Source organism: Notechis scutatus, chromosome 1 (genome assembly GCF_049901735.1).
Source record: "Notechis scutatus isolate UNSWTSFEM ecotype Mainland chromosome 1, rNotScu1.2, whole genome shotgun sequence".
Taxonomy (NCBI): domain Eukaryota; kingdom Metazoa; phylum Chordata; class Lepidosauria; order Squamata; family Elapidae; genus Notechis; species Notechis scutatus.
In genome coordinates this window covers 196867519-196881156 of record NC_142009.1, presented here as the reverse complement: position 1 = coordinate 196881156, position 13638 = coordinate 196867519, and the positions used below count along the sequence as shown (strand labels likewise).

At 44.4% G+C, this 13638-nt stretch overlaps 1 protein-coding gene across 1 annotated transcript in view; it reads right to left on the bottom strand.

Moving 5' to 3' along the window:
* LY75 (lymphocyte antigen 75) overlaps positions 1 to 13638 on the bottom strand; it is a 103512-nt gene that overhangs the window by 62675 nt on the left and 27199 nt on the right. Inside the window, exon 2 of the mRNA XM_087949890.1 lies at positions 8114 to 8485. Coding sequence (XP_087806016.1) covers positions 8114 to 8485 — 372 coding nt within the window. The remainder of the gene's footprint in view (positions 1 to 8113; positions 8486 to 13638) is intronic.

Below are 13638 nucleotides of genomic sequence, written 5' to 3'. Positions count from 1 at the left end.
TGCGTGGAACACGCATAGATCGCTCCTGACTGACAGAGCTGCTAATTCCGAAACTCGACGAGCAGAAGTAATAGCTACTAGAAAAACTACCTTGAAGGTGAGAAACTGCAGGGATGACTCCCTCAAAGGCTCGAACGGGGGACGTGTAAGAGAAACGAGGACCTTGTTGAGGTCCCATGTGGGGAACCTGTGAACTGTAGGAGGGCACAGGTTGGTGGCGCCCCTAAGGAAAGATCTAACCCTGGGGTGGTGAGAAAGGGAACCGTAGTTATCACAGGAGACCACGGTTGAGAGAGCAGAAACTTGCCGTCTCAGGGTGTTAGGTGCGAGCCCCTTGCGAAGACCCTCCTGAAGAAATTCCAGGATCTGTGCCACCGAGGGAGAGAGGGGATTAACCTGAGACCCGCTACACCACTTGCAGAACCCTTTCCAAGTGGCATCATAAATTCGTGTGGTGGAAGGGCGCCTGGCGGCCAAAATAGTGTCGATGACTTGAGTTGAAAGATTCTCAGAAGTCAGACGGATCCGCTCAACCTCCAGGCGGCTAACTGGAGCCATTGAGGCTCCGGATGCAGAAAGGGCCCCTGAGAGAGGAGACCTTGTCCGGGGGATCCTCCATGGGGCGCTACTGATAAGATGCGGAGATCCGCAAACCACGGTCGCCTGGGCCAATAGGGAGCCACCAGGAGAAGTTCTGCCCTCTCCTGAATGAGTTTTGAACTACTCTGGGAACTAACGGGAGCGGAGGGAAGGCATATAGGAGCCCTGGGGGCCATGGGCAACGCAGAGCGTTGTGATTCTCCGACCTGTGAGGACGGATACCGGGAGAAGAACCGTGGAAGCTGAGTGTTGGTCGGGAGCGAAGAGGTCCACCACCGGAAGGCCGAATATTCTGGGCGCTTCCTCGAAAAGGGATGGATGGAGACGCCATTCCGCCTGGTCCACCGTGGCCCTGCTCAGCCAGTCCGCCTGAGTATTGTCTACTCCGGAGATGTGTTCGGCTTTTAAAGATAGGAGGTTGGATTCTGCCCAGCGGCAAAGGCGCTCGGCTTCCCTCATTAGCTGGATGGACTGGGTGCCCCCTTGCTTGTTGATATGGGCCTTGGCGTGGCGTTGTCCGTGAGCACGAGAGCGTGATGATTGCGGATCTGAGAAAGCTGCGCGGGGCCAGAAGGACGGCGTGAAGCTCTAGCCAATTGATGCTGCACCCTGCTCGGTCAGCGACCATTTGCCCTGTGCAGAGATCGAGTCGAGATGGCGCCCCAACCGGATAGGCTTGCGTCCGTAGTGACGGTGAGTCGTTGAGGTTCCGCGAATAGGTGGCCTCTGTTGATGGCGGGATTGGTCCACCAGAGAAGAGGCGTGAGGACCTTTGGAGGGACCCTGACCTTGACCCTCGAGTTGCTTCTTCCGGATCGTTGGAGCAGGAGCAGGAACCATTGGAGGATCTGCTGTGTGAAGCGAGCCCAGGGAATAATGGAGATGCATGATACCATTTTGCCCAACAATTTAGAGAGGTCCAACAAGGCCACCCTCCTTGAACGCCTGATCTGATTGACCAGGGCTTGAATGCTAAGGAACCTCTCCGGAGAGAGGAAAACTCTCTGTGACACCGAATCAATTATGGCCCCCAAGTGGTTAATTCGAGTAGAAGGGGTAAGTTGGCTCTTTTGCCAATTGACTAGAAAACCGTGTGCCCGTAAGGCGGAGAGGGTGACCCTGGTATCCCTGACTGCCTGGGATTTGGACGGGGAGAGAATAAGAATATCGTCCAAGTAGCAGTGGAGCGCGGACGGGACGGTCCTGAGATGGGCCGCCAGGGCCGCCAGGACCTTGGTGAAGGTCCGGGGGCGAAGCCAGACCCGAAGGGTAGGGCCACGTATTGATAATGAAGGTTATTATGGCAGAACCTGAGGAATTTGTAATGGGAGGGCCTGATTGGAATGTGGAGGTATGCCTCCGACAGATCTATGGAAGATAACCAGTCTCCCGCCTGGTGCCTAAGAGAATTGATTGCAAGGTGTGCATCTTGAATCTACGCTGGATGAGGTGACGGTTGAGCCGTTTCAAGTCTAGGATGGCTCTCCAACCCCCAGAGTGTTTGGGCACCACAAAGAGATGGGAGTAAAAACCCTTTCCCTTCTGGGCCGGAGGGACAGGTTGAATGGCCTGGATGTCAAGAAGATGATGGATGGCTGCATCCATTAGAGCCCGTTGGAGGGATCCCTTGAGGAGGGGATGGGATAAAACAATCAGGGGCGGACCTGAACTCCAGGGCGAGACCAAACCTGATTGTGTCCCTAACCCATGCATCGGAGGTGGATATGTCCCATTGGGCGGCGAAATGGCTGAGGCGGCCGCCAATGGGGGGAGGAGGAAGAGGATCTACCTTCTACGGTAGGGCCTTCCTCCCGATCCCGGAATGGTCTCTTGTAGCCGCCACCGCGTCTGGTTCTGTCACCCGGGTCCGAGCGGTCCTGGGACCGGAAGGAAGGAGGTCTAGGGTATCTGGGCGGGAAGGGGGTTGGTAGAAGGGGCGGGGAAGCTCCTCCGAAAGGGCTGGGGGCCCCTGGTCTCCGATCTTCGAAAAAGGGAGGGCAAATACTTTCTCTTACTGCGGCCCTCGACCAGCAGTGGTTCCAAAGCTGGGCCAAACAGTTTGTCTCCCGTAATGGGAGCAGTGGCCAGCTTGACCTTATTCTTTACGTCCGCCTGCCAGTGTTTGAGCCATAGCATGCGGCGAGCCGAAACGCGACGTGATGGCTCTGGAAGAAAATTTTACCGACTGGTAAGTGGCGTCAGCCGAGAACTCGGCTGCAGCCACTAACCGCTATATCCTGGTGAGCTCTCAGATTGGAAGCAGGGATGTGGTCCTTGAGCTGACGTAGCCAGCGGATGGAAGACCTGGTGAAAAATGAGGCGGCCGTAGCCGATTTAATGGCCCAGGCGTCAGATAGGTGGGCCCTACGCAGCGCCAGCTCCGCCCGCCTGTCCTCAGGCTTTAAGGCCTCTAGGGCCTCACTAGGGGTAGAGGAAGAAGCTAGACCCACAATGGGGTCATCAACCTCCGGGATATTCAGAAGGTTAGACAGAGCCGCATCGAGATTGAAGAATCTCTTGTCTTGGCTAGATGGAGCAGGAGGTGTCCCTGAGGAGGTAAGTTGCTTAGCAACCAGATCTACGAAGATGGGAGGGGATGGGATGACCTCGGCTTCCACCACTGGTTGGGTGAAAATGGAGTCTTCTGGGCCCTCTTGGACTGGGGGGGGTTCAGCAGGGGACTGGGGAAGAAGGCCAGATACATTCTTGGCCTTAAGGAGGAGGGACTTGAACATATGTGGTTTGAACAGCCCCCAAAGGTGGGTTGGTCGGGGGAAGGACCCTCGTCCTCCGACATCTCCCCCTCCATGATGTCAGCCTCTAAGAGGGGTTCACTATAGCGGGAGGATCCCATCCGGGAATCCTCTTCCTCCTCCCTGAAGTCCCCAAAGTCCCCTTCCTCCTCCATCTGGGCCCCAACCGGTGGAGGGCTATCCCTCTGAGAGAGTACCTGATCAGTTGGGGGAACCGGTTGTGGAAGGGATCTGAGTGATAACGAATCGTGTTCAGAGGCTCGCGGAGAGAAACCTGATCTGGACACGTGTTGTAGTGCCTCTGCTATGCCCTGGCGGATGGCTGATTCCATCCAAGCCTTGATGTGAGGTGGAACCTCGGAGGTAGAGGGTTCATCCTGGCGCAGACCAGCGGCTGTGGGTGTAAAGGTGGCTTCGGGGGTCCTTCTGGTCGGAGGTCCGGGGTCGGAAGACCCTGAAGCGAACTGCGCCTAGGTAGGGAAGAAGGGTCTGAGGGGAGAGGTAGAGCAGAGGTAGAAGGGGTTGGAGGAGGAGGTATAGGCGTCTCCGAGCGGGACTCCCTTGAACGCCGGTCGAACTCTTTTTCTAACGCTTTGTGGCGCCTCAAGGCGTCACGTTGTGCGGCCTTGGAAGGTTCCTTGTCCTGTCTGGAGCCCTTAGGTTCCTTGTCCTGCCTGCGCAAGTAGTGGGACTTTGCTTTAGCCTTCAAAGAAGGACGTTTAGATGGATTGTCGTCTGCCATGATAGGTAACAATACTAGCAAAGGCGGTTGGCTCGCCCAGAATAGGCCTGAATGAGGCCGGGTGAAGGTGAAGCTGGCCCTCTCCCCCTTTTGGAATTTGTAGTGTACAGAGATAACAGTGAGGTATCTGAATAATATAGTATGTACAGGAAAAAATAGATACTCTATTTGTAATTCCTTTGATTTCTTTTTGTTTGTTCTTTTTATCTTATTCTTTTTTTTTTTTTTTTTTTTTTGTACGCAATATATATGCAGGTTATCCGTAAATGTCTAAATATCTATGAAAAAAAATTATTACTGTACAAAAAAACAGAAATTATTATTATTTTGCAAATATATTCCCTTTATTCTCGAACAGTAGCAGTAACTGGTATCTCAGTACAGGCCGGATCAGTCAAATAAACGCCTGAGGCCTATGTAGAAGAGAGGGCCTCTGGCAGCAGGCCTCCAGACAAGTGAAAACAAAACCGGAGGGGGGGGGCTGCAACTTCGCCCCGAAACGGACTGCGGGAAGCCAACTAAGATAAAAGAGCGAGCCAGGTAGAAAGAAATGGGCAGCAAAGCTTTGACCCAAGACCTGGGGCTCTAAATCACCGCAGCTACAATCAGAAAAAAAGGCGCCCGACCACGAGGCGGAGCCAAAATGGCGACCGCGAGCTGAACCGTCGGGGACGCCTGCGGGACGGAAAGGAGGGCTTTGCCGGTCAGCTCGGCACGCCTAGGGCCTTAGAGGCAATAACCCTCCCGGTCGGCGTTTGGGGTGGGGGGGAATCCAGCAGTAAATGAAAGTAAAACAACGCGTGCCACGAGGCAACGCGGAGGCAGCGATGCGATCTGATAAGGACGGGGGGTGGCGCTAAGCGCGCTGCGAGCCCGCAGCCGTCTCAGGGACGAGGGAAAATTTTCCCTTAAGTCCAGACCCTTTGCGCAGGAGGAGAAAGAAGGCAAACCTTATCAGAAAGAGAAATAGGAAGGAATCTGCGATCAGCCAAGGAGCTCTCTAACACACAGCCTGACTCTTCGAGGCTGAGCAAAAGACTGGGGAGGCGCTCCGCGATGTCACGTGAGGGGCGGAGCGTTTCCTCATCTAAAGCTCAGCCTGCAAGAAGAAGGACTCGGAAGCACATCCCAGTCTCTGGATGCTCCGAGCGGCTCGAGGGAGAACTGATGGTTTCAAGATTTGTTTGGCTATCATTGCTGGCTTTCTAACAGAAGAAGGGCATTATTCAGAATTATTAAATACAAAATATAGGAGATATATGACAATCCAAAATTATGTGTGGGGTAATTTTAATTGTCCTGATTCTTTTGCTATTACTGTTGTGAATATTGAGCAGATACAGGGCAAATTTTCTGACTCCAAGGGCTGCACATGATACTGATGAAAGCTGCCTTTGTTGGGTTGGAAAACAGGCGTCTCTTCATACCAGCCATGAAAGACTGTACAATCTTCTCATGTGAAGTGAAAGAACAAACCAAATCCCTGAGAAATTAAAGACTGTCCTGTGATAATCCGACCAGATTATTAACTTGGTTTTGTTAACAGCAAAGCCCAATCCACAAAGCCACGGCTAGATATACCGCAGCACATTTAATAAACAAAAATAAAATAAATTACTCCATTGCCCTGCTGAAGAAGAAATTGGGGCTGGTTTTGAAAGCTCATAAAGGAACCAGGGAAAAACACTGAACTAAATAATTGTACTAACAGGACTTCAGCCACTGTAGATAAAAATAGCCTGAACTGGCTGAAGGTTAGGTTAGATCAGGAGAAATCTGGTGACTTTGTTGTTATAATTATAATTAATTTGTACAGCTGTTTAAATCTATTTAGATCTGTTAAACAGAAAGTAAAAAAAACAAGTCAGTTCCTGCCCATGAGCTTATAATTTCATAAACTTTATAATAAAAGATCTACAGGGTGGGGTGGAAGAAAGGAAAAAGAGAAAAACAAATACGTTCATTCATAGTTATATAAACACAAATACGGCTAGAAACAACTGTGTGATACAGTGATACAGACTTCGTCAACCAAGTAGCTCCAGAGAACAAGGCAGAAATACAAAAGATGCCTTGAGGTAATTTCCATTTGTTTGTTTAGACATGCTCACTGTTTTCTACAGCGAGAAGATAGAGTGGTTTTGTACTCTAGAAACTAGTGGAGCTGCATGTTTTCTGTGCACTAACCATAGAAAAAGGATAGCTAAAAATAAGTTTGTAGGACTTCCCCAGAGTTCCTTCAACTTAAAAATAATTTTGTTGGCATTCAAATTAGAGAAAACAAGACCTCTAATTTCATTATGGTTAATCCCCCATTTCTTAAAAACGATTAAGTTCAAAACTTTCTTCTCTGCAAAGGAGAAAAAAGGAAGTTCAGAAACTTCCACTTCCACTTTGGATTAACCCTGGTCTCTTACATCACTATTTTACCCGGTTGGTAAAAAAAAAGAACCTCTACAATCCTGTTCTCCAGCCCAGTACACGCCTTTTTTCCAGGGGTGAAATTCAAAAATTTTCCCTACCGGTTCTGTGGGCGGGGCTTGGTAGGCCTCTGTCTCTAAAAGGAAGGAGGCAGGCGGACATGGGTGGGGCCAACCGATTCAAATCGTCCCTACCACCTCTCCGAACCAATTCAAATCATCCCTACCACCTCTTCCGAAGTGGTTTGAGGTGGTTGAATTTCACCCCTGCTTTTTCCCCCCCCTGAAGGAACATTGAGGCAGCAAACCTGGGAGTCTGATTTGGGGGAGGCTTTGGGAAACAGCTTAGTCAAAATAGATGTTTGTCAGGTTTTTAATTTATTTTTAGGGCTTGTTCTACATAATAAGGGGCAAAAATAAACCAACCCACCATTAAAAACCAGCACTTTACTTTTAGAAGTTAACTACATGAACTTGAAGGATCTTGAGAAGTAAATAAATTGGGCATGGAGCACTTGAACCTATGGATTATCTACTCTTATGCTAAAACATGATTTAATGTAACATCAGCAACCCACTACAGAGGAAATAAATTGTGTATTCTTTATAAATGCCAAATGTACAAAGATTTGAGTGCAAAGACCATTAGCAAAAGCAGTAACAATAATTGTCCTCCCCCCTCAAAAAATCCAGCATGTCTAATATTTCAAAATGTCTGATTTTTCCACATGATAGTTTCATCTGGAAATAATCTGTTTCATCCTGCAAAACAACAAGAACAACAACAACAATAATAATAATCTGAGCGCTTTTAAAAATCATGAGAATTCTGCATGTTTTGCAAAGGAGCATTAGTTATTTGCAATGCTTTTTTCCTTAATTTATTAGATTTTGTTTATCCCGCCTTCATTACTTCATTAATAATTCAAGGCATTGAACATGTCACATATTCCTTCCTCCTCCTATTCTCCCCACAACAACCTTGAGGTGGGTTGGGTCGAGGGAGGGTGATGGGCTCAAAGTCACCCAACTAGCCTTCATTCCTAAAGCGGAACTAAAACTCACAGCCTCCTGGTTTCTAGGTCAGCACCTTAATCACTACATTAATGGTCTTAGTGCTCCTCCAAATGCATTCCAAAATACATTCAGGCATCCTCCAAATTAACATTCTATTAGATACCCCAAGTATGGATTTCAACTTCCGAAATTCTAAACCAGTATAGTCCTAGCATAGCTGAGAATGCTGCCACCTATACCTGGAAACAATGTATGTTAGAATATGGACAGGAAGGTCTGAATTCCAGTTCATCATGTGAGAGTATTAATTAAGATTACTGGTGCTTAATCATCACTTGATGCAACACTCAACTGGGGATGCTCCCTTTCTTTTGAACTCCTTAGAACAGGAGTCTCTAACCTTGGCCACTTTAAGACTTGTGGACTTCAACTCAGCAAAGCTGGCTGAGGAACTCTGCGAGTTGAAGTCCACAAGTCTTAAAGCGGCCAAGAATGGAGACCCCTGCCTTAGAAGTCAGCATTTAGACATATTCTGCCTGAAACCCTTCTTTCCCTTTCTATAAATCAAAGAAAATACGTACCACTATATGGAAATTTACAAATCGTATCGCTGGAATTGCTTCTTCTCCAAGCATCAGAAGAGTTTAGGCTTGCGGTGAGGATTCCATTCTTTAATGCTAGTTTATTCTGAGATGTGGAGAGGATGGAATCACCAACACAGCGCCACCACAGATTGAGCTCCGAGTCACAAGCAAACATTTTTAAGGTACTTGTAGACTTTACAGTCTCTAGTCCAAGGCATTTTTGGGATCCCAAATTAAAAAGGCGATGTTGAGAGACCCAGGTCCATAAGCTCTCGTCTGTCTCCTCACAATTTCCTAATATTAGGTGCTGGCTTTTAACTTGGATGCACTTATTAGAATTTTCATGCCGGATGGTGAAAAGATTGTTATCTGCATGGAGAAAAGAATATATTTTAATGTTTTTTCTGTTCTAACTTTCAGTAGAAACAAAGATAATACTGAAAGATTATGTAGCAACACCGGAATGCACTGTCAACATTCAGTTCCATAACAGAACATCTTAATAATTATTGAAAATACCTTTATCTATTTATATACTTACAAACAGCATTCTCTCAGCAGCAACAACATTACGTAGTTTTTGAAAGATTAAAAAAGCAACATGATCTCAGAAGCAAATAAAGCAATATTTAAAGATAGACAACATCAATTTTAGTATTACTCAGTGTGCTCAATGTTTAGAAGGCCTGGAATAACAACAGCATTATCATCATTATTAACAAAAAAGAGATTATAAGAGAAGTGTTAGCATCTCTGTGAAAGGTGTTTCTTAAATGGGATAACACCTTTTCCCTTGCAAAAATTCAGATGATCAATAGATGGCAGTAAAGAGGTATCAAACGTTTTAGCTGTTTGCCCACTAGAGCAGGGGTCTCCAACCTTGGCAACTTTGAGACTTGTGGACTTCAACTCCCAGAATTCCTCAGCCAGCAAAGCTGTGTATTTGAAGGCTAAAACTGGTATAATATTGTGTACTATCTACCCAAACATCTGTTGAAAGGAGCATTCAGAGGAGGCCTGTAAATATGACAAGATTTTTCTAATAGCTTAGTGGAAAATTGTTTTCAAAACCAAAAAATGGAGTGGAAGCTAGTAGATGATAAAATAAAGGTAAACAGGTGGTCCTCATTTAACAACCCCTCATTCAATTGACTTTTCAAATTCATAATTTTGCTGAACAAGTAGTCACACACAATCTAGACAATCATCTTGCAATTATGACTTTGCAGTATCCTGTAGTCATGTGAACTCCATTTGTGACTTTCTTTGCTGGCTTCCAACAAGTGAAGGGGAAAGCCAGCAGGAGATCAAAAATGACAACCATGTGATGCCCTCAGTGATTCGCTTAACAATAGCATCTAGAAATCCTGGCCCAAACTGCTGTCATTATATGAAGACTACCTGTAATATGTTCAGCTATGTTCTGGAGTTCTTTGGAAAACTTTATCAGAAGAAGCTCCATGTATAAAATATATTGCATAATCCAAACAGAGCTCAGATAACTATGTTTAGTGCATCAAGTAAAATAAAGGGATTCAGAATCGGAGGCCCCTTGATGCTGTTAGATAAATACGACTCCCCAGTCGATTAAAGGATGTGTGCATTTGATTTTCTTCACAGTAAGGCAATGAAGAACTGGTGAACTTTTCTAGTTAATGCCCAATTTTCTAGTACAACCTTTTATTGTATTCCCAGTGTTGTTTAGATTAAACCACAGTTTATTAGCCTTTATCCAATCTTTATGGGTATAATCCTAAATATTTACAGTATAACCCATTAATTAGAAGCACGTTCCATTGAACCAACAGGTATTATTGCTATGTAAATGTATCCTCCATAGAAATATAAGATTTATTATACATCTGATGAAACTTAATTAATCAATATAATTTATTAAAGAAATAATGGAATAAAATTATCTGTAAAATGAATTAAATTTCTGGTTTGAAATGATGTTTTATCTTTATATATTTATGTGCTAACGTTTTATTTATTTTAAAATTAGAACATAATTTTAAAAATGAATTCTTTTTAGTTCATGAAAACCAGTAAGTTGTTAATTCTCTAAACCAGTTTTCTACAGCTTAAACCAATTAAAGCCTATTTGCTGGTATAGAAAGACCACTACGGTCTAGTTTGATTACTGAATCTCACATCAAAGTTCTGATGAGAAACAATTTTAGTTGCTATATGCATTTAACTTAGACTAAAATTATATTTTTGGTGGAGAAAATAACCTAAGATGGCACACTAAGACCACTGAATTGTGCAGAAATTGTACAATTGCAGTGCTGTGCTAAGATGCTGAGCTTGTTGATCAGAAAGGTTGTCAGTTCGGAGGTTCGAATCCCTAGAAGCGTGTAACAGAATGAGCTCCTGTTATTTGTCCCAGCTTCTGCAACCTAGCAGTTTGAAAGCATATAAAAATGCAAGTAAAAAAATAGGGACCACTTTGGTGGGAAGGTAACAGCGTTCCATCATGCCGGCCACATGACCACGAAGACGTCTTCAGACAGCACTGGCTCTTTGGCTTTGTAATGGAGATGAACACCGCCCCCTAGACCCAGAAACAACTAGCACGTATGTGTGAGGGGAACCTTTACCTTTTAGCATAGGTTTTCCTCTATAATAGTTATTACTCAGTTAAAATTTATTTTGTAGTGTACAAAATGTTTCTGCTTTATATTCTCTAACGATTAAATTAATAATAGATTTCTAAAAGTCACAGCAGTGAATTAAGTACCCCGCAAACGGAATGCCCGCAGAACTTTTATTTGAAACCACCTAAAATATTATGCTAATCTGAAATTTGAAACATTTATTTGCAATTTACTAGCCTGAATGTATGCAAAGCTGCTATCTAAAGTATGTTTATGCACCTGCAGCCTGCTTGGGCATTTCCCTGGAGTCATAGCTCAAGCAATCTGGAAAGAAAACTATTGTGCTATGTTCAATGTATTTAACTGAAATGCACTTTGCAAATTCTGCTTGATTTTGAAAATATGCCCCACGCATGCGGAAGATTGTTGAACACTCTGATAAATAAATAAAGGTATTCCCTCAACAATAATCCTGGGGAGGAGGGTTAATAGTGATTCATCTAATGGTCATATTTATTGGCACAATGTTCATGTTTTTAATCAGCAATGCAGTATCTTGGTAATATGTTTTGATTTATTATTTCATGCTTTATCAACTTTTTATTATAGCTGAACTGAGCCACAATGCTTTAATGTAACAAAAACCTTCTGGGATAAATTCCTCTTAATATATGCATTTCTAAAATAGGCAAAAGTTGATTAAAATCTTATCCCTGACATTACATACAACATAGTTGCTTGCTTTATTAACAGTAAAGAAAAATGTTAAATAAATAAACAAGATAAAATGCCCCTCATATGAATTACAATTTTTGAGTTTAGCAAACACATCCTGAAAGTGTTATTGAAAACCAACAATAAAATGACACCACAAGGTTTACAGGTAGTTCTCAACTTACAACCACAATTGAGTCCAAAATTTATGTTGCTAAGTGAGAAATTTGTTAAATGAGTTTTGCCCCATTTTACAACTTTTCTTGCCACATTTGTTAAGTGAATCTGGTTTTCCCATTGACTTTGCTTGTCAGAAGATTGCAAAAGGTGATTGATTACATGAATGTGATTGGGAATCTGAAACCGTCATAAATGTGAATCAGATGTCAAGCATTTGAATGTAAATCACGTGACCATAGGAATGCTTCAACCGTCGTAATTGTGAAAAATTGTTATGTCATTTTTTTCAGTGCTGGTTGTAACTTTGAACTGTCACTAAATGACTGTTGGAAGTTGAGGATTACCTGCATTTTCACATCATTTTCTTTGGCGTACAATAATTTATTTAAATTTATTACTCCCTGAAACTCAACTCCCAAGATAAGTCCACTTCTACTAGTATTCACCCTCACATTCTAGACACAACAGTCAGTAAATCCCAAGCTCTCTGGGATAACTCTGTTGATGTGGTACGTATTGCTTATTGCTACAAAGCTGATTGGCACTTCCAGAGGTCCTACAGCTACCATTGACTACAAGAAGGCAGTCTTCCAGCTGATGACATGGAACAAGATGTAAGCACTGGGCATCATGCATGGACCTGACCCAAGCTGCAGTGAAGCCAGGCCTGGGATATAAAGCACACAAGCCCAATGGCAAGGACTAACAACCCAGTCCAGGACTAGGAGATGGAGGGCTCCTCCACCGTCTGAGCAAGATATCCCTCCTTCAACCATCTGCAACATTCTAAAAACCACCAAATAACGATGGCCACTTTGTTAACACAACCAGCCTTGGTACCATGTGTGTATGTGTAGGAGTACACTTGTCACTTGCTCCCCTTAGCACCTACCCCCATACAGACACCCTATTCCAAGTCAAATGTGGAAAAACTCGCTGCTTTACAACAATTGGTTCAAGAACAATTGGCTGCTGGTCATATAGAACCTTCTACTAGTCCTTGGAATACTCCTGTTTTTGTTATAAAAAAGAAAAATGGGAAATGGCGTTTCCTTCATGATTTAAGAGAAATTAATAAATGTATCCAACCCATGGGTCCTTTACAATGTGGTCTACCAAATCCTAACTTAATTCCTAATTTTTATAAATTATTGGTAGTTGATCTTAAAGACTGCTTTTTTACTATACCTTTGCAGCCTCAAGACAAAGAAAAATTTGCATTTACTGTCCCAGTTTTTAATAATAGCATGCCCACAAAACGATATCATTGGCGAGTGTTGCCTCAGGGAATGCTTAATTCCCCTACACTTTGTCAATATTTCGTGGATAATGCCCTTCAACCTTTTCGGAATAAATTTCCTTCCTATTTAGTCTATCATTATATGGATGATATATTGATAGCAGCCCCGGATTTTGATGAATCTAAGTTGTTAAAAGAGTTAATGGATATTGTGGCACAACAGGGATTGGGCGTTGGTTCTTACCTGATACGCCTCTTCTCGTGGAACTGCGTAGAGCATCCAGAGAGTGGGAGGTGCTTCAGTCCTTCCTTCTCACAGGCTGAGTTATAATTGAAGAACGCTCCTCCTTCCTCCACGTGGCTCCTCCATGCGTTCTCCCAGTTTCACGAAGACGAGAGGACAACCACAATCCTCTAACTGAACTAGTAAACAACTCAAGTATATACAATAACGATCATTGGCCGAAAAACAGAATTCCCTACCAGACGGACCAAGAAGGGTGGGGCTGGATGCTCTACGCAGTTCCACGAGAAGAGGCGTATCAGGTAAGAACCAACGCCCATTCTCCGTAGAACTGCTGCGAGCATCCAGAGAGTGGGACATACCAAAGCATGTTTGTCCTACGGGCGGGACTCCGTCTGGATCGGAATCTCCTTAGGATCCCCAACCACTTGCTGTAGGACTCGCCTGCCAAAGGACGCTTCAGCCGAAGCGAAAGTGTCAATCTTATAGTGGCGTATGAAAGGTGACGGAGAGGCCCAAGTGGCCGCCCGGCAAATGTCAAGAA